The sequence below is a fragment of the Lepus europaeus genome, chromosome 22 (genome assembly GCF_033115175.1).
Source record: "Lepus europaeus isolate LE1 chromosome 22, mLepTim1.pri, whole genome shotgun sequence".
Taxonomy (NCBI): Eukaryota; Metazoa; Chordata; class Mammalia; order Lagomorpha; family Leporidae; genus Lepus; species Lepus europaeus.
In genome coordinates, this window is record NC_084848.1 from 41,358,748 (window position 1) to 41,386,716 (window position 27,969).

The following is a 27,969-nucleotide window of genomic DNA, read 5'->3' on the forward strand; positions in this document are numbered from 1 at the left end:
GCCGGAGCCCCGCGGCCGCCAGCGCCTGTCCCCGCGCCGGTCCCCGCCCCGCCCCGCACCCCGCCCCGCGCCTCGCCACGCCCCGCACCCTGCCCCGCCCCGCACCCCGCCACGCCCCGCCCCGCGACCCGCCACGCCCCTCGCTCGGGTCCCCGTGCCCCGCCCCGCGCCCCGCGCGCCCCGTCCCTCGCCCCGCGCCCCGCCCCTCGCTCCGGTGTCCGCCCCGCCCCACGCCCCGCCCCCCGCGGGCCGTGGCCTGGGCAACGCCGGGAGGCGCCGGGCGAGGCCATGTACTCGGTGCCCGAGCTGTATTCGAGGCGGAGGCGCTTGGACTGGCAGACCTCGACCCTGCTGGAAGTAAGCGCGGCCTGGGGGTCGCCCCCGGAGGCGGTGGCGCCCGCGCCCTGGCCCTGGTCACCCGCAACACCCAGACTGTCCAGCAGGCGGACGGCGTTGATCTGTGGCTCCCTCCGTAGAGCCCATGCCCGCCTCGGCCCCCAAGGGGTTGGTGGCACCCTTGGCCCCAGGGCGCGGGCGGGGTCCGGGGAGAGGCAGGGGGCTCGCCCTCCTGAGTGCCAGCTGCCAAGATGAGGCCCTGGGGGCCACACCCCACTTACTCGAGTCGTGGCTACGATCCGCTTTGAATCAGCTGCGGTCTAAATTGTCTTCCCCCTCCTCTCCCTTCCTGCTGAAGCTACAGCTAACAACCGTCCCAAAGGACGAAAACCCTGGCTTCGAGTTAAAAAAAAAAGTTTGAAGATTCTCCATCTTTATTATAAAAAGAGGGACTAGTGGGGGTCGTTGGGAAAGGTTTATTGCGAGGTGTGGCTTGAACTCTTAAGTGCCTCTGCTGAAATTATCTCATTTTACAGCAATTGGGATTGCGACTAGGGATGTGGTACTGGAAAGATGAGACCAGAACTCTTGAATTCAGAAGGTAAATTTTCCCCAAACTGTATTAGAATGTTTATTTTAAAAAATGGCCATGTGTTCAGCGACAGAGAGGAGTTAGTGAGTGCCGGGCACTGTGTTAATCAGTCCACTGTTTGAAACAACTGCTGGATAACCCAGAAATCCAAGGATTGAGTGCTTTCTGGAAAATTGCAGGAGTTGGCCTAATCATGCAGTTCAAGGACAGCTAAGAGCATTTAAATGTAGGTCTGTTTGGCTCAGAGTCTGTATTCTCAACTACTGCATAAAATTTCTTTTTCTTTCTTTCTTTCTTTCTTCCTTCCTTCCTTCCTTCCTTCCTTCCTTCCTTCCTTCTTTCTTTCTTTCTTTCTTTCTTTCTTTCTTTCTTTCTTTCTTTCTTTCTTTCTTTCTTTCTTTCTTTTTTTTTAAGATGCATGTATTTGAAAGGCAAAATCAGAGAACCATCCGATGGTTCACTCCTCCAAATGGCCACAAAGGCTGGAGCTGGGCTGGTCTAAAGCCAGGATCCAGGAGCTTCCTCTCAGTTCTCACGTGGGTGTCAGGGGCCCAAGGACTAGGGCCATCTTCCACTGCTTTCCCAGGCCACAGCAGAGAGCTGGATTGGAAGTGGAACAGGAGGGACTCGAACTGGGGTCCATGTGGGATGCCGGCACCGCAGGCGGAGGCTTAATTTACTATGCCATGGCGCCGACCCTCTTTGCAAAATCCAAATTTTTCTTTTTTTTCTTTTTCTTTTTTTTTTTTTTGACAGGCAGAGTGGACAGTGAGAGAGAGCCATCCTCCACTGCACTCCCTGGCCACAGCAGAGAGCTGGCCTGGAAGAGGGGCAACCGGGACAGGATCGGTGCCCCGACCGGGACTAGAACCCGGTGTGCCGGCGCCGCAAGGCGGAGGATTAGCCTGTTGAGCCACGGCGCCGGCCGCAAAATCCAAATTTTAACCTCCATTGAGAAAACGCTAACTTTTAAACAATTATAGCTAAATTAATAACACAAGCCACTATGCTGTGTACCTTTATGGCAGATATTTGCATATTGCTCTCATTCTTACAATAGCTGTAGAAAGTGATCACTAATATCCTCATTTTATAGCTGTAATGAGCTCAGGGAGATTAATCGAGCCAAAGGGATAGAGCTACTAAGTCGCAGAACTGCCAGCACGAAGCAGGATTTATCTGATGCCAAACCCCTTCCACTGTGTGTGCTCTCTCCCTCTGCTAGACTGCAAGCCCCTCAGGGGCAGGGGCTCTCTGACTTCTATTTATTTCTCTGGAGCCACTGCAGAAACTTTACAAACCAGGAGCTAAACAAATGTTTATTGAGCCTGTTAAGAAAGCAGGTAGGGGCCAGTGCTGTGGCGTAGAGGGTAAAGCTGCCGCCTGCAACGCTGACATCCCATATGGGTTCTGGTGCGAGTCCTGGCTGCTCCACTTCCGATCCAGTTCCCTGCTAATGTGCTTGGGAAAGCAGTAGAAGATGGCCCAAGTGCTTGGGCCCCTGCACCTGCGTGGGAGACCTGGAGGAAGCCCTGGTTGTTGTAGCCATTTGGGGAGTGAACCAGCAAGTGGAAGACCTCTCTCTCTCTCTCTGTAACTCTGCTTCTCAAATAAATAATAAATAAATCTTAAAAAAAAAAAAAGCAAAGAAAGCAGCTAGATTCAAGTGGGGGAAGACTAGAGACAGGGCACTGATTAGAAGAATTACCGAGGGTCCAGCGCTGTGGTTCACTTGGTTAATCCTCTGCCTGCGGTGCTGGCATCCCATATGGGCACCGCGTTCTAGTCCCAGTTGCTTCTCTTCCAGTCCAGCTCTCTGCTATTGCCCGGGAGTGCAGTGGAGGATGGCCCAAGTGCTTGGGCCCTGCACCCGCATGGGAGACCAGGAAGAAGCACCTGGTTCCTGGCTTTGGATCGGCGTAGCTCTGGCCATGGCCGCCATTTGGGGGGTGAACCAATGGAAGGAAGACCTTTCTCTCTGTCTCTCTCTCTCACTGTCTGTAACTCTACCTGTCAAAAAAAAAAAAAAAAGATGAATTACAGAGAGTTACACTGTGGTTCCCCTTTATCCGTGTAGGAATACAGTTCTAAGACGTCCAGTAGATGCCTGAGCCAGATAGGCCCAAACTCTACATAGAATGTTTTCTCCTATACATACGCGTGTATGACAAGGTTTAGCTTACAAAGTAGGTACAGCAAGATATTAGCAACAATAACCAACAATTCAATAGAACAAGGGTAACCGTATGCCAAAGTTGAAACGAAGTGGATGCAGCTGCTCACATTATACTGCACTGTGTTCAGAGCATGGTTGTCTACAGGAACTGGAGCCTTGGAGACAAACTGCAGACAAGGGAGGACTCCTGCACACATGGCAAACAGCCTAAAAGAGCTCCGTGTCGGGGAAACAGAGAGAAGGCGGGGGCGACTAAGACGTAGTTCAGAGAGGGTGTTGCCAGGACGCTTGGGCAGAATTGCTAAGGTGCTGTGCCTGGATGTGGTGGGAGAGGGAGGGGCGGCGTTCAGGTTGGCTCCGGGTGCTGGCTGGCTTTGCCCTTCACCCTTGTGCAGAATCAAAGAGACAGAGTCCTGTGCCTGAGGTTGCTCTGATATGTGCACGTGAATGAGGCTGGCAGCCATGGAGAGACAGTGGCTCAGCAGATGTGATTTATAGTGGTGTTATATATATACATCATGCTATGTGATTTATAGTGGTATTATATATATATACTTCAAATATTTGAAAGGCAGAGTTGCAGAGAGGCAGAGGCAGAGAGAGAGGTCTTCCATCTGCTGGTTCACTCCCCAGATGGCCGCAACGGCCGGAGCTGTGCTGATCCAAAGCCAGGAGCCAGGAGCTCCTTCTGGGTCTCCCACGTGGGTGCAGGGGCCCAAGGACTTGGGCCATCTTCTGCTGCTTTCCCAGGCCGTAGCGGAGAGCTGGATCGGAAGCGAAGCAGCCAGGTCTCCAACTGGCACCCATACGGGATGCTGGCACTGCAGGTGGTGGCTTTACCCGCTACACCACAGCGCAGGCCCCTGTTCTTAAAATATAGCTTGATTTGATTTCCACTGATTTCAGAGAATACCTGTGAGGTGGTATGATTTAAAATGTAGGTTTTAGTTAATTATATATTTCAAAATAGCTAGTATAGAGAGGAATATTAATGTTACCAACACAAATAAATGATAAATGTGTGAGGTGGTGGGCATGCCACCATGATCATTAACATTGTATACAGGCATTGGAATATCACACTGTAACATATAATCATGTACGGATTATTTTATTGGAAAGGGAGAGAGACAGAGGGAGACAGACAGACCAGGAGAGATCCCCGAATGTTTGCAACAGCTCAGGGTGAGCAAGGTACAATCTGGGTCTCCCACGTGAGCCATCACCTGCTGCCTCCCAGGGTGTGCACTATCAAAAAGCAAGAAATGGGAACAGAACCAGGACTATAACCTAGATACTCCAATATGGAATGTAGGTATCCCAAGCACATTTTTTAAAAAAATATTTATTTATTTATTTATATGAGAGAGTTACAGAGAAAGAAAGAGGGAGAGACAGAGGTTTTCCATCCGATGGCTCACTCCCTAAATGGCTGCAACAGCGGGAGCTGGGCCAGTCCGAAGCCAGGAGCCCGGAGCTTCTTCCAGGTCTCCCATGTGGGTGCAGGGGCCTGAGCACTTGGGCCGTCTTCTGCTGCTTTCCCAGGCCATAGCAGGGAGCTGGATCAGAAGCGGGGCAGCCGGGACTTGAACAGGTGCTCATATAGGATGCTGGTGTTGCAGGTGGTGGCTTAACCCGCTGTGCCACAAATGACATACTGTTCTATGTTGGTTTCATCTCCAAAGCAGGAAGACTTTGAACTTTTTCTGGGAGAAAGAAGAGATGAATAGATAGAACAAGGAAGGTGGGACTGGGACCAGGAGAAAACATGAGAGATCTGGAAGGGACACAGCCCCTCTTCCCGTGTGTGCTGGGAAGGAGCTTGGTGGTTGGAGGCACGGGCAGGCGTGTCTGCTGCTCTCCTGGAATAGAACCAGGGGGCCGGCCCTGTGGCACAGCAGGTTAAAGCCCTGGCCTGCAGTGCAGGCATCCCATATGGGCACCGGTTCGAGTCCTGGCTGCTCCACTTCCAAGCCAGCTCCCTTCTGATGTCCTTGGGAAAGCAGCTGAGGATGGCCCAACTCCTTGAACCCCTTCACCTACACAGGAGACCCAGAAAAAGCTCCTGGCTTTGGATCAGCTCAGCTCCAGCTGTTGCAGCCATTTGGGGTGTGAATCAGCGGATTGAAGACCTCTCTCTGTCTCTAACTCTGTAACTGTCTTTCAAATAAATAAAATAATTCTTAAAAAAAAATGAACCAGACCCTTTCTGGCTCCTATTGAGGGGAGTATTTGGGTAGCAATGATGTTGCACCTCTTTCTGCCAGAAGCTGCCACTCCCCTTGGGGGCACTCACCAGGTATTGCTGCCGCTGCCCCCTACCCCCCCAAGCTGTGCAGGGTTCAGCATCCTGATCCATGTATGGGGCATGGATTTGCTGAAGCCCAGTGGACAGGAACAGTTTCTTAGGGGAGGTTGTGGCCATCTGGGGAGTGAACCATCGGACGGAAGACCTCTCTCTCTCTCTCTTTCAAATAAATAAATAAATCTTAAAAAAAAAAAAAAAAAAGCACATTACCTTGGAGGAGTACATGAGGGTGTCACTGAGGGCAGTGGCCACAGCTGTGCTGATCCGAAGCCAGGAGCCAGAAGCTTCTTCCAGGTCTCCCACGTGGGTGCAGGGGCCCAAGGACTTGGGCCATCTTCTACTGCTTTCCCAGGCCATAGCAGAGTAGGATCGGAAGAGGAGCAGCCGGGACTCAAACCGGCGCCCATATGGGATACTGGGGCTGCAGGCCGGGGCTTTAACCCACTGCGCCACAGCACCAGCCGCAGTCCTATCTCTTCTTGTGTGAAGTGCCCTGCCCCCAGCTGGAAGAGCACCCTCTGCATGAGTCTTGGCTAAGGTCATTGGCTGTCGACTCCCCTGAGGACGCACAGCCAAGGAGATCCTGCACCTCCGGAAGCTCCACGCTTCTGTGTTCATCCTGGCACAAGAGCAGCCTCTCTAGTCACCCTGGAGAAGCTCGAGGTTGTGCTTAAGCCAAGAGCGGCCCAGCCTTCTACGTTTAAGTGATGAGTTCCAGAGGGAGCGAGCATGAGATTTTGTCCTTGTTCATTTTGGGGCAAAAGAGAATGACAGATGATGTTGTAATTCTAGGAAAACACATTTCCAAAATGCGTCTGCTTAAGAACCAGATTCTAAATGAGGTGCCAGATTGGGGGGCGGGGGAGACGAGGGAGACTGTAGGAGGGGGAAAATTTCCCATATTGTGCTGGGTGAGCCAACCAGAGGTGCGATTCAAAAAGCAATTTTCAGTTATTACTAAGGCAGCCTTGTAGTGATTCCAAATGTGCTGTGAGCATGGGTTGTGTTATTTATTTATTTTTAAGATTGATTTATTTGAAAGGCAGAATTACAGAGAGACAGGGAAGGAGGAGAGAGAGCACGTGCAAGCCTCCATCTGCTGGTTCACTCCCCAAATGGCCGCAGCAGCTGGGGTTGAGCCAAGCTGAAGCCAGGAGCCTGGAACTCCACCCAGGTCTCCCACATGGACGGTAAGGGCCCACGCACTTGGATCATCTTCCACTGCCTTCACAGGCACAGTAGCAGGGAGCTGGATTGGGTGTGGAGCAGCCAGGACTTGAACCACTGCCCATATGGGATGCCGGCATCGCAGATGGTGACTTAGCCCACTGTGCGACAGCGTCAGCCCCATGGGCTGCCTTTAGAACCTGGCAAGGCGCTCACAAGTGAAATCCATCTCATCAGCTGAAGAGAGCAAATGCAGTCAAACAAAAGCCACTCAGATAAGGCACGCCCGGAGATCAGAGAGTAAATGCCAGTTAGTGGCTAAGGGCAGGCACTGCCCACTGAATTTCAAATGCTGGGACGTGGGTCAGTGTCTCCAGGTCTTAGTTCTCTGGCAAATGATGACAGCTTTCACTAGATGATCTTTTTGTTTGTTTGTTTAAAAGATTTATTTATTTTTTGAAAGAATTACAGAGAGGCAGAGGCAGAGAGAGAGAGAGAGAGAGAGAGAGAGAGAGAGAGGTCTTTCATCCACTGGTTTACTCCTCAAGTGGCCACAATGGGTGGAGCTGGGTTCATCTGAAGCCAGGAGCCAGGAGCTTCTTCCAGGTCTCCCACGTGGGTGCAGGGATCCAAGGACTTGGGCCATCTTCTACTGCTTTCCCAGGCCATAGCAGAGAGCTGGATCAGAAGTGGAGCAGCCGTGTTTTGAACCGGCAGCCATATAGGATGCTGACACTGCAGGCGGCAGCTTTACCTGCTACACCCCATCACCAGCCATCTTCCTCTGCCTTCCCAGGCACATCAGCAGGGAGCTGGATCAGAAGTGAAGCAGCCAGGACTCAAACCAGGGCTCACATGGGATGCCGGTGCTGCAGGCAGAAATTTAACCTATGGCATCACAATGATGGCTCCAGCTTTGTGTTCTTAATTAGGGTGGTTATATTAAGGACTGGAGGTGATAATCTGCATGTTAGACATCAGCAAGCAGAATGGGCTTCAGAAAGTAATTAGGAAATGTCTGGGGGCCGGCGCTGTGGCATAGCGGGTAAAGCAGCTGCCTGCAGTGCTGGTATCCCATATGGGTGCTGGTTCCAGTCCCGGCTGCTCCTCTTCTTCTTTCTTTCTTTTTTTTTTTTTATAAAGCTTGATAGTTTTTTTCTTTAAAGATTTATTTTATTTATTTGAAAGAGAGAGAGAGAGAGAGAGAGAGAGAGAGAGAGAGAGAGAGAGAGACGTCCTATCAGCCATGACCCAAACCACTGCCCAGATGGGACGCTGGCACTTCAACTTGCTGCACCACAGCGCCGGACCCTACTCCACTTCTGATTCAGCTCCCTGCTGATGTACCTGGGAAGGCAGTGGAGGATGGCCCATGTCCTTGGGCCCCAGCACCTGTGTGGGAGACCCGGAAGAAGCTCCTGGCTCCTGGCTTCAGATGGGCCCAGTTCTAGCTGTTGCAGCCATTTGGGGAGTGAACCAGTGGATAGAAGACTTCTCTCTCTCTGCCTCTGCCTCTCTGTAGCTCTGCCTTTCAAATAAATAAATAATTTTTTTTTATTTGACAGGTAGAGTTATAGATAGTGAGAGAGAGTTGAAAGGTCTTCCTTCCGTTGGTTCACTCCCCAAACGGCTGCTAGGGCCGGCGCTGTGCCTATCCGAAGCCAGGAGCCAGGTGTTTCTTCCTGGTCTCCCATGCGAGTGCAGGGCCCAAACACTTGGGCCATCCTCCACTGCATTCCTGGGCCACAGTAGAGAGCTGGGCTGGAAGAGGAGCAACCGGGACTAGAACTCAGCGTCCATACAAATAAATCTTTAAAAAAAAAAAAAAAAAAAAGAAATAATCCACTGGCCAATTTGGTGCCAATAGTTAAAAAAAAAAAAAAAAACCAGAAAAAGACCAAAAAATCATTTTCTTGAGGTGGCACCATCTACAGACTTGAAGGAACTGAGCTAACCTGTGGTACAACAGAATATCACCGGGGATTGGCAAAAACAAACCTCCTGAGAGAAGAAAGTAAATGAGTAACGTCAAGGGCAAGTGTTCCTATTATACTGCATTGCCCCGGAACAGGGAGACACATAACACTGGGCAGAGGGCAAGGCTCTGGGTGTGTTTATCCAGATGCGGAGCAGCTGGGACTCAAACCAGCACCCATAGGGGATGCTGGCACTGCAGGTGGCAGCTTTACCCGCTACACCACAGTGCCGGCCCCAGTGCTCTGGGATCTTGGTCAAATTCTTTCATCTCTTCCTGAACTTTGGTTTTGCTCATGTAAAAAAAAAATGGTATAATGATAGTATTTTTTATGGATTTGCTAGGAGAATTAAAAGACATTGTGTAAGAGCACTTGACACGTATGGGAGGGCTTGAAAACTGGTGCACCAAAGTGAACTCTTAATTCCATTTTTCCGTGAACCTTTTGAATCACAAGCATCTGTTCGTCCTAAGAATACACGAGCTGTGACTTTTGTTTTTCCCTGGGAAGAAGTCAAGTTCCTGATCATCTTATCTCTATTGCAGTTTCATGCCTGCGGTGGAACAAAAGGAGAAAGGAAAGAAAGGCAGAACAGTTCACTTTGCCGAAATGGATGGTTCCGCTTCAGAAAGGTAGCTTAGCCTCTCAGCTATGCCCGTTCTGCAGCCAGCGCGGCTCAGTGGAATGGCCCAAGTCTTTACAAACTCGGAGGAGAACACCATTCCATTCTCCTAGGCTGCAGTGCAGATGCCCACCAAGGAAAGAATATTATGCACTATTTCAGAATTGTGGGAGTGACATTAGCCCCTTTAAATGTGTCTCTAGGATCACTGGGCTATGGGTACCATTTTGTGCCATTCATTAAAGCCCCAGATAGTAGCGGCATCAGAAATAGAAGATTGAAATGATCTATTTTGGATGGAATTTAATATCATTTTATATCTGGCAGTGTGCATTTCTCTTGCTCTTGGCATAGCTATTATAATGTTTCATATAATGCATTCTTTTTTTTAAAAAATGTTCATTTATCCATTTGAAAGTCAGAGTTACACAGAGAGAGGAGAGACAGAGAGAGGTCTTCCATCTGCTGGTTCACTCCCCAAATGGCCGTAACGGCCAGAGCTGGGCTGATCCAAAGCCAGGAGCCAGGAGCTTCTTCCCAGTTTCCTATGCAGGTACAGGGGCCCAAACACTTGGGCCATCTTCTACTGCTTTCCCAGGCCACAGCAGAGAGCTGGATGGGAAGACGAGCAGCCGGGACTCGAACCGGCGCCCGTATGGGATGCCAGCGCTTCAGGCCCGAGCATTTTCCTGCTGTACCACAGCACTGGCCCCTCATATAATGCATTCTGAGATGATGTCACATTAAACAAAAGCCGAGCAGGACCCCCTCCCACCCCTCCGGGGCTCCCAATAGTACAGACCTTATGCAGATTAGCTGCAAAAACTTTGGCAACACTGCTGGAGGCTGTTATGTTCCAAAACAGGTTGACAGATAAAAGGCTTGTCTCAAGAGACTCGACCAAAACCTTAGAGAAGCGAGGCCGGCTGGGCTGCGTGACGCTGGATGACGTGAAGTGTGAGTGCCTGCTTCCCGGTCCTCCCGGAGCTTGTCTGGCGTGAGCGTCCAAGGCGGCTCTGCACACTGTCCCCTTCTCTCCTTCCAGTTGTCGTGCTGCTCTTGCTGCAGGACTCCGAGAAGCAGCGCATCTGTTCCTTTACAACGTTTATGAGGTGCGTCGTGCCTGCGGGACGTTCTCGAACTGATCACCCCTCATTCTGCAGGCCTCCCGTCAGCTAAGTGAGGACACACCCGCTTTCTGGAGAAACCACGCGAGGCTGGCTCCTAGGCAAGCCGTCCGCGTGGGACTCAGTCTCTAAGGCTGACACCAAGAATCCTGGGAGAGGAAGCCAGAGATCCCGAGAGCCCCCAGGGCCCAGGAGGGAGGAGGAGGCCAGAGATCCCGAGAGCCCCCAAGGCCCAGGCCAGGAGAGGAAGCCAGAGATCCTGAGAGCCCCAGGGCCCAGGAGAGAGGAGGAGGCCAGAGATCCCAAGAGCCCCCAGGGCCCAGGAGGGAGGAGGAGGCCAGAGATCCCGAGAGCCCCCAGGGCCCAGGAGGGAGGAGGAGGCCAGAGATCCCGAGAGCCCCCAGGGCCCAGGAGGGAGGAGGAGGCCAGAGATCCCGAGAGCCCCCAGGGCCCAGGAGGGAGGAGGAGGCCAGAGATCCCGAGAGCCCCCAGGGCCCAGGAGGGAGGAGGAGGCCAGAGTCCCGGTATAGGCTGCAAAGTGAAGAGGCTTCAGAAATGGAATGAGAGGATGCACTTGTTCTTGTGCATCAGTTGTTTTAAAATCTAGGCATAGTTTTCTGATCATATCAATTTTCTGTGAACTTTTAGAGGACACTTCATATTTGTAGAATGGCTAAAGGATTTACCAATTTTTTAAAAAGATTTATTTATTTTATTTGAAAGTCAGAGTTACACAGAGAGAGGAGAGGCAGAGAGAGAGGAAAAGGGAGGTCTTCCATCCGCTGGTTCACTCCCCAATTGGCTGCAACAGCCAGAGCTGCACTGATCTGAAGCCAGGAGCTTCTTCCGGGTCTCCCACGTGGGTGCAGGGCCCAAGCACTTGGGCCATCCTCCACTGCTTTCCCAGGCTATAGCAGGGAGCTGGATTGGAAGTGGAGCAGCCGGGACTAGAACCAGCACCTTATGGGATGCCTGCGCTTCAGGCCAGGGCGTTAACCCGCTGCACCACAGCGCCAGCTTCAGGATTTGCCAATTTATGAAAGATTTATTTTCTCCACCTGTTAAGTTTGGGAGCCTTGACAAGTACTAGGTGTGTGATTCTACACAAGTTTCTAGGCCTTTTTAAGCTTTTTTTTTTTTTTTTAATTGATTGTATTTGAGACAGAGACAGCCAGCCTGCAGCAGCCAGGACTCCCACACTCAGTCTGGGTCTCCCGTATGGGTGGCAGGGACCCACGTAGCTGAGCCATCGCCTGGATGCTTCCCAGGGTGCCCACTAGCAGGAAGCTGGATTGGAAGTGGAGATGGACTTGAGCCCAGGGACTCGGCGTGCATCCCAAACGAGGTCTTCACTGTTGAGCCAGCTGTCCACCCCTCCTAACCTTTCTCAGCCTCGCTTCCCTCAACTTCAAAATGGGAAAGCAGTAGTGGCAGCTCTGTGGTGTGGCCCGTGGCACCTGCTCTTCTGAGTGCTCAGTCAGGGGTAGGGATTCTAACCTGTTACCTCCCTCCCCAAATCCCCATAGCACGCATTGTAGGGCGAGCACCTGTGACTAATGCAAGGCCTGCCTCCACCCCAGGACACACTCATTCCGACCGCAGGGCATGCTGGGAACACGGAGGTGTCCGTGCCAGAGGGGGAGCTCACAGATAAAACCCCAGTTTCCTTCTGTTGGGGTAGCTGTATCCCACAATTCTATGATGATGACCTGTTGACAGCCCTGCCCCCACCCTCCCACCCCCCACTGATGTTACCTGAAATCCCTCTCCAAATAGGCCTCTTACTCTCCTGTCGCCTTCTTGGGGTCTGTTTCCTGGGCAACTCAACTGGAGACGGGGAGTTACCAACATTTGGGAAGGGCCCCTTCATCCTGCCGTACAGGTGTAGCTGCAGGAAGCACGCCAGGGCGCCTGTGGCACAGCGGGGTAAAGCTCCAGCCTGCAGCAGCGGCATCCCATGTGGGTGACGGTTCGAGTCCCAGCTGCTCCACTTCTGATCCAGCTCTCTGCTATGGCCTGGGAAAGCAGCAGAAGATGGCCCAAGTCCTTGGGCTCCTGCACCCACATGGGAAACGGATCGGCTCAGCTCCAGCCATTGCGGCCATTTGGGGAGTGAACCATGAATGGAAGACCTTTCTGCCTCTACCTCCCTCTCTCTCTCTCTGTAACACTGCCTTTCAAATAAATAAAATAAATCTTTAAAAAAAAAAAGCATGCCAGAATAAGAAGTTCCATTTGGGCATAGAGAAAAGACAACAAAAGTCGTGTGAGAAGAACAGTTAGAAAGACGACAATGACTTCTAATGAAAAACACCCGAGACGGCGTTGAATGTCAGCCCAGTCTCTGGCGAGAAAAATGTTCCAGTGATTTCAGTCTACCGCCAGCATTTTTCAAAGACCTCAATACCCACCCGTAGGGGCCTGGCTAAATAACTTGGGAGATGTGGAGCACTCTCTTCAGCTGTGGATAAGATGGGGAGAATCTGTACAAAGTGTCGCAGGGGTCCAGGTCGCACAAGCAAAGAATGGTATCTATAGCATCATCCCACTGACGGCCAGAAGGAGACATCTTAAGGGCTGCTCATGTGTCAGCCTATGCTGCCGAGGGAGGGTGTGGTATGTGATTGCCTGCTTTAGAAATCCTAGGGCGTCTTCACATCAAACTCCCAAAAGTGGCTGCCACTAGGAAGGCGGATGGTAATGAAGACGTGAGAGAAGAGCCTACTAACTTGGTACATTTACGTACTTAATTAAAAAAATTTTAAAGAGGGGCCAGCACTTTCACTTTATAAAGGTTTTTATTAGGCGACATATTTTCATTGTTTAAAAACCGTTTCTAGGGACCGGCGCTGTGGTGTAGAAGATAAAGCCACTGCTTGCAGTGCCAGCATCCCATATGGATGCCGGTTCGAGTCCCGGCTGCCCCACTTCTGATCCAGCTCTCTGCTATGGCCTGGAAAAACATAAGATGGCCCAAGTGCTTGGGCCCCTGCATCCCCGTGGGAGACCTGGAAGAAGCTCAAGATCTGCCCAGCTTTGGCCATTGTGGTCATCTGGGGAGTGTTACAGAGGCAGAGACAGAGAGAGAGAGAGAAAGAGAGGTCTTTCATCGCTGGTTAACTTCCCAAATGACCGCAGTGGCCAGAGCTGGGCCGGTCCGAAGCCAGGAGCCAGGAGCTTCTTCCTGGTCTTCCACATTGGTGCAGGGGCTTAAGGACTTGGTCCACCTTCCACTGCTTTCTCAGCACATTAGCAGGGAGCTGGATCAGAACTGGAGCAGCTGGGACTGGAACCAGCACCCATATGAGATGCCAGTGCTGCAGGTACCAGCTTTACCTGCTCTGCCACAGCGCTGGCCCCAGTTGGTAGAATTTTAAATGGCCAACTAATTGTGCACAAGGCACAATGAAACATTTCTACTTATTCTTTTGCTGTGTGCCCATGTGTTGTTGTTGTTTTTTTTTAATGTGAAACCTTATATTTGAATTATGCGAGTGTTTACGTATTTTCTTTTTTTCATATCTCCTCACAGGAATAAGAGTCTTGACAATTTCCTCATGGCATTATTGTACTACTTAGCATATTACTTGGAAAAAAACTCACTGGAAAAGAAACCCAAAAGCTATATGGTGTAAGTAAGATTTCATAATGTACTTTGGACTCTTATCACGCCAGTATTTTTTTTTAAAGATTTTATTTATTTTTATTTATTTGAGAGGTAGAGTTATAGGCAGTGAAAGGTAGAGATAGAAAAGTCTTCCATCCACTGGTTCACTCCCCAAATGGCCACAATGGCCGGAGCTGAGCTGATACAAAGGCAGGAGCCAGGAGCTTCTTCCGGGTCTCCCACATGGGTGCAGGGGCCCAAGCTTCGGCCATCATCCACTGCTTTCCCAGGCCATAGCAGAGAGCTGGATTGGGAGTGGAGCAGCTGGGACTAGAACCAGCGCCCATATGGGATGCCCGCACCACAGGCAGAGGATTAACCAAGTGAGCCACGGTGCTGGCCCTTTTTTTTCTTTTCAAAACTGCTGCCCAGATACATCTATCTATAACATGTTTTTCAAACTGCTTGACTGCATACAAGGGCTTTGCATTTTGCAACAGTCTGCAGGGACAAGTTAATGGCTCTCTCCAGCATTCCTGCGAGCAATCACTGGGTTGGCGCCACACACGCTGGGGAGGGCATTCCGTGCACATGGAAAGTTCCATGGCTTCCAAAAGGCCATCAATGCCGGGAGCCATTGTTCTGCTCTGGACTCTGAGTTGCCAGATTCTTGCCCTGGGTGTGCATCTCAGAGCCACTTCTGCCTAGAGCAGCTAAATTCTGTAAAAGCCGCTTAAGAAACCTCGGGTTTTTCTGCTGTCATGTGGAATGTCATTTTGGACAAATCCACTAATTTTTGTAATTCTTGGCTTTTCTTACTAGATATTTACAAACCGTTTAGCAAGAACTGTATAAGCACAAAAAGCAAACAACATCTGGACTTGCACTGCTTGGTAGGGTAGCCAGTAGCCATACTGGTTACTGAGCTCCTGCTGGGGCTAGCCTGGGTCAAGATGTGTTTTAAGAATAAAAATAGGGAGACTGGCGCCATGGCACAGCAGGTTAAGCCTCCACCTGCAGCGCTGGCATCCCATATGGGTGCCGGTTCTAGTCCCGGCTGCTCCACTTCCGATCCAGCTCTCTGTTGTAGCCTGGGAAAGCAGTGGAGGATGGCCCAAGTCCTTAGGCCCCTGCACCCACATGGGAGACTGGGAAGAAGCTCCTGGCTCCTGACTTTGGATTGGCACAACTCTGGCTGTTGAGGCCATTTGGGGAGTGAACCAGTGATGGAAGACATACCCCCACCCCCTGTCTGTAACTCTACCTCTCAAATAAATAAATAAAAACTTTTTAAAAAAAGAAAAAAAAAATAGGGGCCAGTGCTTTGAGGTAGCAGGTAAAGCCACCACCTGCAGTGCTGGCATCCCATATGGGCACCTGTTTGAGTCCCGGCTGCTCCACTTCCGATCCAGCTCTTTGCTGTGGCCTGGGAAAGCAGTAGAAGATAGCCTAGGTCATTGGGCCCCTGCACCTGCGTGGGAGACCTGGAAGAAGCTCCTGGCTCCTGCGCAGCTCCAGGCAATGCAGCCAATTGGGGAGTGAACCAGTGGATGGAAGATCTCTCTCTGTCTCTCTCTCTGCTTCTCCTTCTCTCTCTGTGTAACTCTGACTTTCAAATAAATAAATAAATCTTCTTTTTTAAAAAAAAAAACACTTTGGGGACCAAGCCTTTAATACATGCCCCTTTGGGAGACAGTCAATATCCAACCTGTTGCATTGACCCAGTAGTGCGCACGTGGGAAAAAAACCCATAGCCTGGAGGAAGAGAGCAGATAGGGCTGGAGAGATGTCAGAGGCGGCCGGCTTGGGTTTTGAAAAGCCCTCATTCTGGAAGCGGTAGCCTCATTCCCATTTGGTAGCTGGAAAAACTTGGTCTCCGGGAGGTTCGGGAGTTTGTTGGAGAGGACATAGCAGTGGCTGCTGGGGCTGAGATTTGAACCCAGATCTGTCTAAAAGCCTCTGCCTTCCCCGCTGTGCAGTGCATCGCACACCCACTCCCAAGCCCCTCTGCTCTCTTTTCTAGGGTCGAGCCATTCATCCTGAGGATTTGAAGCTTCTGAACAAAGGCACAATTATGTGTGGGCTTCAAACATCGTATCAGAAGCACTTTTCCAATTATTACCATCCTCACTGGCAGTTGCACAAATTTCCAGCAAACCAATATATATGAATTGATAACCTATTAAGAGATAGTATAAAATGGTGTTTCAGGGTACAGATTTTGATGCCTGGGTTAAATCCCACAGAGACCCACTGATATATCAGGTTAATAAATATCAAGTCTTTAAAATTTTCCTCTATTTTATATATTTTGGTGATTTCCACTTTTTCTAATAAATAACACCTTTACTGGATATTTCGTGTGTAAAATTTGCTCCCCAATTTTGAATGATTTTTTAAATTTTTTTTTTTGAAATAAGTTACACAGAGATAGAAGAGGTAGAGAGAGAGAGAGGGAGCAAGGTCTTCCATCTGCTGGTTCACTCCCCAGATGGCCGCAATGGCTGGAGCTGTGCTGATCCGAAGCCAGGAGCTTTTCCCAGGTCTCCTGCATGGCTTCAGGGGCTCAAGCACTTGAACCATCCTCCTCTGCTTTCCCAGGCCATTAGCAGAGAGCTGGATAGGAAGTGGAGCCGCAGAGACTTGAACCGGTGCCCATATGGGCTGCTGGCACTGCAGGTGGCAGCTTTACCTGCTACACCATAGCGCCAACCCTGGGTGATTGTTTTCTTAAAGAATAAATTTCCATGCGAGAGATTATTGGGTCCAAATTTATTTTCCAACTTTTTTACAACATTGTTTTGTTGTCAGTAATATATAAATATATCAGTTTCAACAAAATTTTATCAGTGTTATCATTTGCATTTTTAAAGATTTATTTATTTATTTATTTGAGAGTCAGAGTTACAGAGAGGGTGGGGGGAGAGACAGAGAGAGAGAGATCTTCCATCCCCTTGTTCACTCCCTAAAAGGCCACAACAGCTGGAGCTGGGCTGTTCTGAAGCCAGGAGCCAGAAGCTTCTTCCGGGTCTCCCACATGGGTGCAGGGGCCCAAGCACTTGAACCATCCTCCTCTGCTTTCCCAGGCCATTAGCAGAGAGCTGGATAGGAAGCAGAGCAGCCAGGACTCGAACTGGTGCCCTTACGGGATGCCGGCACCACAGGCGGAGGCTTCACCTACTACTCTACAGACCCGGCCCCAGCCACTTGCACTTGTAAAGACCAGTGTCTCAGGCGTACTTAAGGCCGTGTTGCAGGACAAAGTGGAAAGAGAAGCAGAGGAGGAGGGATGCTTTCAGAGACAGAATTGCTGCAGCCACGTCAGCTTGGCCTCTCCATTTGCATCTAAGTCAGCTTCCCTAGCCTAGATTATTTTAATAACCTATAATTATTTTAATAATATTATTTTTAATAATCTCCTGCAGGATCACACTGCAGAAATCTTGTAGAATTAGCCTTCAGCCATGGTGTCAGCCAAGAACAGCTTTGTCTCCTAGAAAGTTCATTTGCAATTCGATGGGCAGTGGGGCAATGTTTTCACAGGGGAGCTGGGTTATGTCACTGATGCCCGGGGTTCCCAGAGTGACTGATAGCCCACACCTGCCTCCCCAGCGAGCACAGCTAAACACAGAACCAAAGGTGGGCCCGCGGCCGCAGCCCCACGCCCAGGATTTGTGGTGACACCAGGACCACAGTTGGTGCTGCCTAGGTAAGGTATCAGGAAAATTGGAAAACTGAGACAGCCAGCTTTCTCAACAACCAGTTGAGTCATTTGTTGGCTGAACTGCTCTGCGGGAACTAGGACTACCCAGATGTGACACTGGGGACCTAGGGACGGGGCGACCGCCTGACAGTCACAGTGTGGGTTAATCCACCCGCACCCCTCACCGTGGTACCTGGGTTTGATTGCCAGCTCCAGCTCCTGAATTCAGTTTCCTGCTGATGCAGACCCTGGCAGGCAGCGGGTGATGGCCCAAGTGATTGTTAGCTTTTTTTGCATTTTAAGCTTCAAAGAAGGCAAGGAGGCAGCTGGTTAAGTGGAAAAGACTTTATTTGGGGCCGGCGTTGTGGCATAACGGGTTAGGCTGCTGCCTGCAATGCTGACGTCCTGTAGGGTCCCTGGTTCATGTCCCTTCTGCTCCACTTCCAATCCAGCTCCCTGCTGATGCACCTGAGAAAGCAGCAGACGATGGCCCAAGCCCTGGGGCCCCTGCACCCACATGGGGGACCCGGATGAGAGGCTCCTGGCTCCTGGCTTAGGTCTGGCCCAGCCCTGCCTGTTGAGGCTGTTCTGTCTCTCCGTCTCTCTCTGTAACTCTGCCTTTCAGATAAAATCTTAGAGAGAGAGTCAGGGTGGGGGCAGGGGTAAAGGCAGAGGGGGTTAGGCCTGCTGGGACACAGGGCAGGGGTTTGAAGCCAGGCTTCACTCGGTGTGCTCAGATGCTGTTGAGGGGAGATGCAGAGTGCCACAGGGACCCCGATCAGGTGGCTGGGCCGTGCAGAAGGCTGCTTGGTGATGTTTCAGTGCTTGTCTTAGCAGCTGGGAATGTCCAGAGCAAGAAGCACCTCCCCAGCCTTCAGAGTCCCTGTCTGCGCCCAGCTTCATCGGCCCTGAGGCCTCAGTGGCCTAAATAGGTTCTAGCACTGATTGGGTTCCTGTCGCCCATGTGGGAGACCTGGCTTGAGCTCCTAGCTCCTGGCTTCAGCCCAGCCCCTGCCACTGTGGGCATTTAGGGAGTGAATCGGTATAGGTGGAGTCTAATAAATTCATTAATACAAATTTTACAAAATTTAAAATTAAGGACACATGGCATTAAGTAATAACGGATATATAAAACACTAGAAATTCTCCGTAGACCCGAGATGCCGATTCCAGCGATTAAGTGGCAAGGGGCTTTGAGGATTTTTCCTACCCCACAGCTCAGGTGAGTTCATCGGGAAAGTGAGGTCTGTGGGCTCACTTGTGTCTCTTTCGTGATCGTAGCTAATGGCGCTGATGTTTTTGCGGATCCCAATAGACATTTGCCAGCCAGCGCTGTGGCTCACTAGGCTAATCCTCTACCTGCGGTGCCGGCACCCAGGGTTCTAGTCCTGGTCAGGGCGCCGGATTCTGTCCCGGTTGCTCCTCTTCCAGGCCAGCTCTCTACTGTGGCCCGGGAGGGCAGTGGAGGATGGCCCAAGTGCTTGGGCCCTGCACCCGCATGGGAGACCAGGAGAAACACCTGGCTCCTGGCTTCGGATCAGCACAATGCACTGGCCACAGCGCGCCGGCTGCGGTGGCCATTAGAGGGTGAACCAACGGTAAAGGAAGACCTTTCTCTCTGTCTCTCTCTCTCACTGTCCACTCTGCCTGTCAAAAAAAAAAAAAAAAAAAAAAGCACTTGCCGAGGTTAACGCACAGTGTTTTTTCCCCGCCCGCAGAGGCCTTGTGGAGAAAAAAGAGATGGAGCTGGCTGCGAGTAAGTTGGAAGCAGCGCAGAGCTACCTGGCGCAGAAGTACTGTGTCCTCGTGCTGGGCCTGGGCATGCCGGACAAGCACCACATGTCCTGCGGGAAGTAAGCCAGCGCCAGAGCCCTCCCTCCGCCCCACTGTACCCGGCTCTTCGCAAAGGTCACGGGAAATGCGGGTTCTGAAGACACAACACTTGGATTTCCGTGTTTTTTTCCCTACCACAGTGAACCTGTCTTTTCATCCCATTTCTCCATGAGCTTTTTAAAATAGATTTTATTTATATATTTGAGAGGCAGAGTTACAGACAGAGGGAGAGACACAGAGAGAAAGGTCTTCCATCTGCTGTTTCATCCCCCAAATGGCCTTGGCCTTATCCGAATCCAGGAGTCAGGAGCCAGGAGCCTCCTCTGGGTTTCCCACATAGATGCAGGGGGCACTTGGGCCATCTTCTGCTACTTTCCCAGGCCATAGCAGAGAGCTGGTTCAGTAGTGGAGCAGCTGGGATTCGAACCGGCACCCATATGGGATGCCAGCACTGCAGGTGGCGGCTTTACCTGCTACGCCACAGCGCCAGCCCAGAGATCCCACTTTCACCTAACTTTTGGTACTCTAGAGAAAGTGTTCCATTTTTCTTGTCCAGAATACCTGGACTCAGGTGAAACTCTGTCCTAAACACCTGTGATGTCTCCTTTGAGAGAGCCGAAGTGGGTTGGAAGGAACCCCAGAATCTCCAATGATAGTTTAGAAACTATACTGTATGGCAGTGAGTACCTCGGCCTCTCAGCCAGGAGGGGCTCCTGCTGCCTTGCAGGGAGTAGGGGCTGGGTGGGTGGGGGAGGCAAATGATCGGCCAGTGTGGTCCTTAGGGGACTGCATGGCTCCGCCCCTTCCGCTGCCTAGTTGCAGCAGCCTGGTTGTGAGTACCACCTGCTAAGCGGTGCTTATGAGATGACTTTGTCTGCGGGAAGACAACTTCGGAGTGGCAGTTTCTATGCTATTGCAATTAGAATGCAAAAAGGAGGAAGGTGGTGTTGGGGCACAGTGAGTTAAGGAGCTACCTGTGACAATGGCATCCCATATGAGCACCAATTCGAGACCTGGCTGCTGCACTTCCCATCCAGTTCCCTGCTAATGCACCTGGGAAGGCAGTGGAAGATGGCCCAAGTACCTGGGCCCCTGATACCCATGTGGGAGACCAGGATGGAGTTTTTGGCTCCTGGCTTTCGTCTGGTCATTGAGGCCATTTGTGGAGTGAACCAGCTAATGGAAGTGCTCTCTCTCTCTCTCGCTCGCTCTCTCTCTGTCAAATAAATAATTAAATCTTTTTTAAAAAAATTATTAAAAAGAGCCTCATTACAGGAATGTTTGGGGTCACAGGACAGAAAGCTCCAGTCCTCAAACCACAGTCTCCTCTGAGCAGGTTCACAGCAGCCCAAGATCTGCATCTTGCATCCTCACCACAGCTAGAATTGTTTTTTAACTCAGTGGACGAACCTAATGCATGATGTACTTGTCTCCACATTCCCAATCTTTTCTTCCCTATTTTTTTGAGATTTGTTTATTTAATTTGAAAGTCAAAGTTACAGAGAGAGACAGACAGACAGACAGATCTTCTATCTGCTGGTTCACTCCCCAAATGGCTACAACAGCTGTGGCTGGACTAGACAGATAACAGGAGCTTCTTCCAGGTCTCCCAAGTGGGTGCAGAGCCCCAAGCACTTGGGCCAACTTTGCTTCTTTTCCCAGGCCATAGCAGAGAGCTGGATCGGAAGTGGAGCAGCCAGAACTCGAACCGGCACCCATATGGGATGCCGGCACTGCAGGCAGCAGCTTTACTTGCTTTGCCACAGCGCCGGCCCCCTTCCCCACCTTTGCAGAGTGTGTATACAGCTCTGTTAATGGGCTTACACATGCAGTCATTCGCATGTATGTTTTCCTTGTCTACATCTTCTGTGTACTTTCTATTATTCTTATATGATCTCCCTTAGAACTTTGAATGGCAGCTGTCATTATTCTACCATGTCATACTGTCATTTATTTAACCATTCTTTTTGTGTACATTGGTGTGCTTTCACTTTTTTCTGTCTTATAATATTTCTGCATTAAATATCTACATAAATTACTTCATTTGGGCAATTTCTTTTTTTAAAAGATTTATTTGAAAGAGTTGCAAAGAGGCAGAGGCAGAGACAGGGAGAGGGAGGTCTTCCATCTGCTGGTTCACTCAGAGCTGGGCCGATCCGAAGCTAGCTTCCTCCAGGTCTCCCACATGGGTGTGTGGGCCCAAGCACCTGGGCCATCTTCCACTGCTTTCCCATAGCAGAGAGCTGGAGCAGAAGTGGAGCAGCTGGGTCTCGAACCAGCACCCTTATGGGATGCTGGCACTGCGGGTGGTGGCTATACCCGCTACACCACAGCGCCAGCCCCCATTTGGGCAATTTCTTCATGGCCTGCTACCCAGATTATATTTATCTAGAAGGCACATACTGTTTTGTAGCTCTGGATACGTAGTGCCAGATTGTTCTCCGGAAAGGTTAAAACATTTTGTTGTCGTTACCAATAAGCACCCTTACCTGTATTGGGTTTTATTATTTTAATAATTGTGAAGTTTAAAAGTGCATAAAAATCTCAAACTTGTTCTATCTGACTTTGAAAGCTTTTGTGACGACAGAGAATGTGCTCTTTTTTTTTTTTTTTTTTTGGTATGAAAGAATGTATTGCCTGTTCATTTAGGTTTGACCATTTTCTAACTGGAAGCTGGCTTTTTGTATGATTCCTCTATATGTATCCTGTAGCAAGGATGGATCTTTTTAAAATGTTTCATTTATTTGAGAGGCAGACAGAGAGCTGATTCACTTCCCACATACACACAATAGCCAGGGCTGGGGCCAGGCTGAAGCTGGAGGCCAGGGACTTAATCCAGGTCTCCCAAGTGGGTGGCAGGGGCTCGAGTGCGTGACCCATCACTCGCTGCCTCCTGCAGTGCACATCAGCAGGAAGCTGGATTGGGAGCAGATCTGAGTCTTCAACCTCAGCATTGGATGTTGGCTGCCATTGTCTTAACTGGCATCTTAACTACTAGGCCCAATGCTCACCTTGGCCTAGTAAAGGCCATATACCATATGGGTGCCGGTTTGAGTCCTGGCTGCTCCACTTCTGATGCAGCTCTCTGCTGTGGCCTGGGAAAGCAGTGGAAGATGGATCAAGTGCTTGGTCCCCTGCACCCGCGTGAGAGACCTGGAAGAAGCTCCTGGCTTTGGATTGGTGCAGCTCCAGTTGTTGCGGCCATCTGGGGAGTGAACCAGTGGATGGAAGACCTCTCTCTCTCTCTCTCTCTCTCTCTCTCAGCCCCTGGCCTTCTCTCTGTATTTCTGCCTTTAAAATATAAATAAATAAATAAATCTTAAAAAAAAGCTAATTCTAGGGGCAAACATTTGACCTAGCGGGTAAGAGGCCAGTTGGGACACCTGCACCCCATATCAGAATGCCTGGTTCAATCCCCAGTCCAGCTCCTGATTCCAGCTTCCTGCTAACGCAGACCCTGGAAGAGAGTGGTCGTAGCTCAGGTGATTGTGTCCCTGGCACCCACAAGAGACATCTGGGTCGGGTTCCTGGCCCTTGGTTTCAACCCTAGGGTTGCTCCAGCCATTGTAGGCATTTGGGAAGTGAACCAGTACCTGTCCTTTGCCCTCTGTCTTCCAAATGAAAATAATAATGATATTTTACTTCCTATACTTAATGTCAACTCACATACACATTACAAACTGACTTGGGATTTTAAAAACTATAAATAATTATGCCACAAGGAAAGATTCTATCATATTGCTTGGATTCCTGGGTACATGAGGGCACTTCATAAAATTTGTGAAAAATGAGAGTGGAAGATAAGCTTATTTTGGTGTACACATAGTTTTCTAATAATGAGTGTTTCCCAGGGACTCTTTGAAATTCCCATGTATGTGACTTGAGCCACAACTTGAGTTTCTTCAGCTGTAATATGGGAATAACAACACTGGTGACCTCAAAGGGAAACTACAAGGACCAGGTGCAGCGATAAATGAGAAGGGCCAGCACAGCATTTGGCATCCAGTCTGTACCCAGTGTAGCTCTTGCCTTAATTCTTTGTTGAAGGCTTGCACTTGGGGCCGGTGCTGTGGTGCAGCGGGTTAAAACCCCAGCCTGCATCCCATATGAATGCCAGTTTGAGTCCCAGCTGTTCCACTTTCCATCCAGCTCCCTGCTAATGCACCTGAGAAAGCAGCAGAGGATGGCCTAAGTCCTTGGGCCCCTGCACCTGTGTGGGAGACCTAGAAGAAGCTTCTGGCTCCTGGCTTTGGATCGGCACAGCTCTGGCCATTGAGGCCATTTGGGGAGTGAACCAATGAATGGAAGACCTCTCCCTCTCTCTCTCTCTGTAACTCTACCTTTCAAATAAATAAAATAAATCTTAAAAAAAAGACTTGCACTCGAGGACATCAGTGTATAGTTAAGAGTGTGCAGGAAGAGAGAACAGGTCCCAGCAAATGCTGAGCCGCCTCACCAGCCTCACACCCATAAGTGACTGGCTAGTTTGGGTCCCTACAGGCAATGTGAAGAGGTGACAGGTTTTGAGGGGTTTGGGTTTGTGGATGGCTCTGGAGAGCCCAGTCCCAGGGCCAGTCCCAGGAGTCACGGTTACTGCAAGGAAGACCCACGCCTGCAAAAGCAGCAGCAGAACCCGAGCGCTCGGGCTAGCCCTGGCCCACGGGACCGGTCGAGTGACCGCAGGTGCACAGCCCCCTTGCAGGCCTGCCAGCTTCCCTAAAGTGGGGGTCAGAACTGGAATGGTCTGTGTTGGGAGAGGAGAAACAGTCTCATCAGTGTGCCCAGACCAGTACAATGCTCTTGGGCCTGAATTTGGGTTGCAAGGACTCTTGGGGAAATTTCTGTCCTTAAGAGATAAGGTGCAAGTCAGTCTATTGATGGCATGATATAGGATTTTGTCCATTTTGTGTGTTCCTTTTTTTAAAAGTTGTATGTGTGTGTGTGTGTGTGTACATATATGTATAGTTAAAAGACAGGGGGAGAGAGAGAGAGAGAGAGATTATCCATCCACTGGCTAATTCCCCAAATGGCTGTAACAGTTCACACTAGGCCAAACAGAAGCCAGAAATCACAGACTCCATCCGGGTCTCCCACATGGGTGCAGGGCCCCAAGCACTTGGGCCATCACCTGCTGCTTCCCAGGTGCATTAGCAGGGAGCCGGATTAGAAGAGGAGCAGCTGGGACTCCAACCAGTACCCCGGTATGGGCTGCAGGTGTCCCAAGTGGCAGATGAGCCCCCTGAACCACAATGCCTGCCTTGCATGGCTGTTTCTTTGGCACCCAGCAACCACAGTCGTCAGTGAAGATTTCTTCTCCTTCAGTGTGGACTTATCCTCTGGTTCTGTACTCCCAAATCCTCCTGATATTTCACATCACCTCTGTCACTTTCCCACTGCCTTTCCTCCCCAGCAGCATGGGCAGGAATGTACTTCCTCACTGTACCTGATCTGTACAGTCACACATCATTTGATCGTGCCCTCTAAGGGTTTCGTCTGGAGTAACCAAGGAAGTTGAATAAAGTGTTGAGACTCCTTATCAATGCCATTTGATAGCTTTGATGCAGCTAGCTAGACTTGGGGCCACATTCGGGGAAGATGGACAGGAGCCAGACCACTGGAAGACTGAACTTTCTCCTCACCCGAGAGTCATGCTTTGTTATTTTGCAGGGAGAAAATCTCAGATACACAGAAAGACTGGAAATTCTTTGAGGTGAGTCACTTACATTTGTATTTTTAATTTTCTTTAAGATGCCCACTTTTTTAAAAAAAAAAAAAGGATTTGTTTATTCATTTGAAAAAGTTAGAGAGGAGGGAGAAGAAGAAAGAGAGGCAGAGAGGAGGAGAAAGATCTTCCATCTGCTGGTTCCACAATGGCCAGGCCAAAGTCAGGAGCTTCATTCAGGTCTCTCACATGGCTGCAGGGGCCCCAGCACTTGGGCCATCCTCCGCTGCTTTCCCAGGCACATTAACAGGGAGCTGGATCAGAAGTGGAGTGGCGGGGATTCGAACTGGTACCCATATGGGATGCCAGTACTGCAGGCTGTGACTTTGACCCACTGATCCACAGTGCCAGCTGCTCACTTGCGTTTTAGAGCTTTTCTCTTTGACAGAAAGCATGATATAGAGCAGTAACCTGTACATTTTGGCAGGCACTCGGTTTTATTACATATCCTACTGAAAAGGATGCTAATATACTAGATGCTGTGCCTTAAATTTTTTTAAAGATGTATTTTTATTTATTTGAAAGACAGAGTTACAGAGAGAGATAGAGGCAGAGAGAGAGGTCTTCCATCTGCTGGTTCACTCCCCAAATGGCCGCAATGGCTGGAGCTGTGCTGATCCGAATCCAGGAGCCAGGAGCTTCTTCTGCGTCACCCACATGGGTGCAGGGGCCCAAGAATTTGAGGCATCTTCTACTGCTCTCCCAGGCCATAGCAGAGAGCTGGACCAGAAGAGCAGCAGCCGGGACTCGAACCAGCACTCGTATGGGATGCTGGCACTGCAGATTGGGGCTTTAACTCACTGCACCACAGCACCGGCCTCACCTTAATTTCTGATCTGATTTTTCCCCCTGCAAAGGTGAGTAGGTGTTGGATTTCGCAGAGCTTTGCAGGAATATTGCGGAACTGCCCCCCCCCCCCTCGCCCAGCTTGTGTCTACATAGCAGTGTGACTTACGGCGGCTGGGGAAGGTGATTCCTGCCTGCTTCCTGTTGCAGTGTTTTTACACTTTCTGCACGTATGTGGCTTGGGTTGTCTTCCGGCGTCAGCACTTGACAGAGATTGAGGAGGAGGTAGGACGGCTCTTTCGTACCAGCATGTTCAACATCCCTCGAAGAAAACGTGAGGATGAAGAATTAGGAGGGGAGAAGAAACGCATGACCTTCGTGCAATTCAGGTATGACCTTCCGGCTTCTCTAAGCTGAAGTGGGGTTCTAGAAAGCAGGACAAAGTGACCCGCATGTCACCTCCCCCTCCCCTCGCAGGAGAATGATGGCAAAACGCCCAGCGATCAAGAAAGCCATTAACATGCGCTCCCCCGTTATGTCCACCCTGCTGCCCTCTCACCGGGAAAAAGCTCAGACTATCGTTGAGAAAAAGTATCATCAAGTAGGCACCAAGCTCCCGGCTCAGACACACCTGGACTTTGTACCCCTGCCAAAGTAAGTGGTCCAAAGAGCAGGAAGGGATAGGCCTGTGTTGTGGCTTGGGGGGTGTGGGGGCAGGAGGGGCCTCTGCCAGGGTTTTGCAGGGATGAGAGCACCCGCCTCCCTACATTCCCCCTGCCCCTCCCCACCCGTTTGCCAGCCAGAGCACCCCTAGGTACCTGCGCCTAGACAAGAAAGACATTGCTACAAGATCGTGCCAGACTCCAAGGAGTTTGAGTTGGGAGGAGTGAGTCACAGACTTTATTTTTTTTTTAAGATTTATTTTATTTTTTTATTTGAAAGACAGAATTACAGAGAGAGAGAAAGAGAGAGAGAGAGGTCTTCCATCCACTGGTTCACTCCCCAGATGGCCGCAACGGCCAGAGCTGCACTGATCTGAAGCCAGGAGCCAGGAGCTTCTTCTGGGTCTCCCACATGGGTGCAGGGGCCCAAGGACTTGGGCCATCTTCTACTGCTTTCCCAGGCCGTAGCAGAGAGCTGGATGGGAAGTGGAGCAGCCGGGACTAGAACCTACGTCCATATGGGATGCCGGCGCTTCAGGCCAGGGTGTTAACCTGCTGTGCCACAGTGCCGGCCCCAAGTCACAGACTTTCTAAGGGGGAGGTTTTTCTGCTATGTGAAAAATAGAAATATTGTTGGGAAATGTGTAAGAATTCAGTGGGAGTTCACGGGGAATAGAACAGCGTTACAAAAACAGGCGTGTGCGTGTGTTAGTCTTAGCTTTAGTGCACACACACACACAGAGGCAGGCCCACAGTCTTGGGCCTTACTGCTTCATCTGTACCATTCATACTTTTCACAGAGTTGGCATCTTGGGGGAGCCTCGGTCTCTGTTCAACCCGCACACCCTTCTCCCCCTTGAACCCGAGGAGACAGAGAAGGCTGGGAGACACCCGTCCCTGATAGAGAGGAACAACATGAGGATTCAGGACACGCTGCACTTGGTCATGAGAACCCTGTCTTCTCACACGCCTTACTCTAAGTAACCCGGGTCTCCCGTCTCCGCAAGAGAGTCCCTGCGTTTGTAAACGAAGCACAAGACCTTAGCCGCTGGATCCGGATGAGTATCTTACTATCAGTAAGCCTTCGAAAACGGCCCAAGTGTGTGTCCTAAAGAACGGCTGTGGACGATTAAAGAATTCCAGAAAGCCCTTGAAAAGCTTAAAAGTGCTTTGTCCTGTTTTTGGCGGGTTGTCTGTTAACTTATTTCCCTCCTCAACTTCCGGGTAACTTTTTTTTTTTTAAACTACCTGGCTGCCAGTGTTTTATTTTATTTTAAAGATTTATTTATTTATTTGGAAGTCAGAGTTACACAGAGAGAGAAGGAGAGGCAGAGAGAGAGAGAGGGAGGGAG

The 27,969-nt window shown here is 50.3% G+C and overlaps 1 protein-coding gene across 2 annotated transcripts; it reads left to right on the forward strand.

Annotated features, from left to right (window-relative positions):
- Positions 1-262: 262 nt before the first annotated feature.
- Positions 263-27,759, forward strand: PPP1R36 (protein phosphatase 1 regulatory subunit 36). 2 transcript variants are annotated; one of them, XM_062181439.1, is made up of 11 exons: positions 263-357; positions 873-937; positions 9,101-9,187; positions 10,043-10,134; positions 10,223-10,289; positions 13,837-13,935; positions 19,333-19,467; positions 25,115-25,157; positions 26,166-26,344; positions 26,433-26,609; positions 27,418-27,759. In XM_062181439.1, the coding sequence occupies exons 1-11, from the start codon at positions 289-291 to the stop codon at positions 27,599-27,601; spliced, it is 1,197 nt and encodes a 398-aa protein (XP_062037423.1). In that variant the 5' UTR covers positions 263-288; the 3' UTR covers positions 27,602-27,759. The 2 variants fall into 2 exon arrangements, with proteins under 2 accessions (XP_062037423.1, XP_062037424.1); XM_062181440.1 differs by lacking the exons at positions 10,043-10,134; positions 10,223-10,289.
- Positions 27,760-27,969: the final 210 nt, after the last annotated feature.

Bases quoted from the DNA above. Each gene is read 5' to 3' on its own strand.
- PPP1R36 (XM_062181439.1), top strand. From the start codon at position 289: ATGTACTCGGTGCCCGAGCTGTATTCGAGGCGGAGGCGCTTGGACTGG. The intron at 13,936-19,332 runs GTAAGTAAGATT...CCCCGCCCGCAG, and splicing joins AAACCCAAAAGCTATATGGT to AGGCCTTGTGGAGAAAAAAG. The intron at 26,610-27,417 runs GTAAGTGGTCCA...TACTTTTCACAG, and splicing joins GACTTTGTACCCCTGCCAAA to AGTTGGCATCTTGGGGGAGC.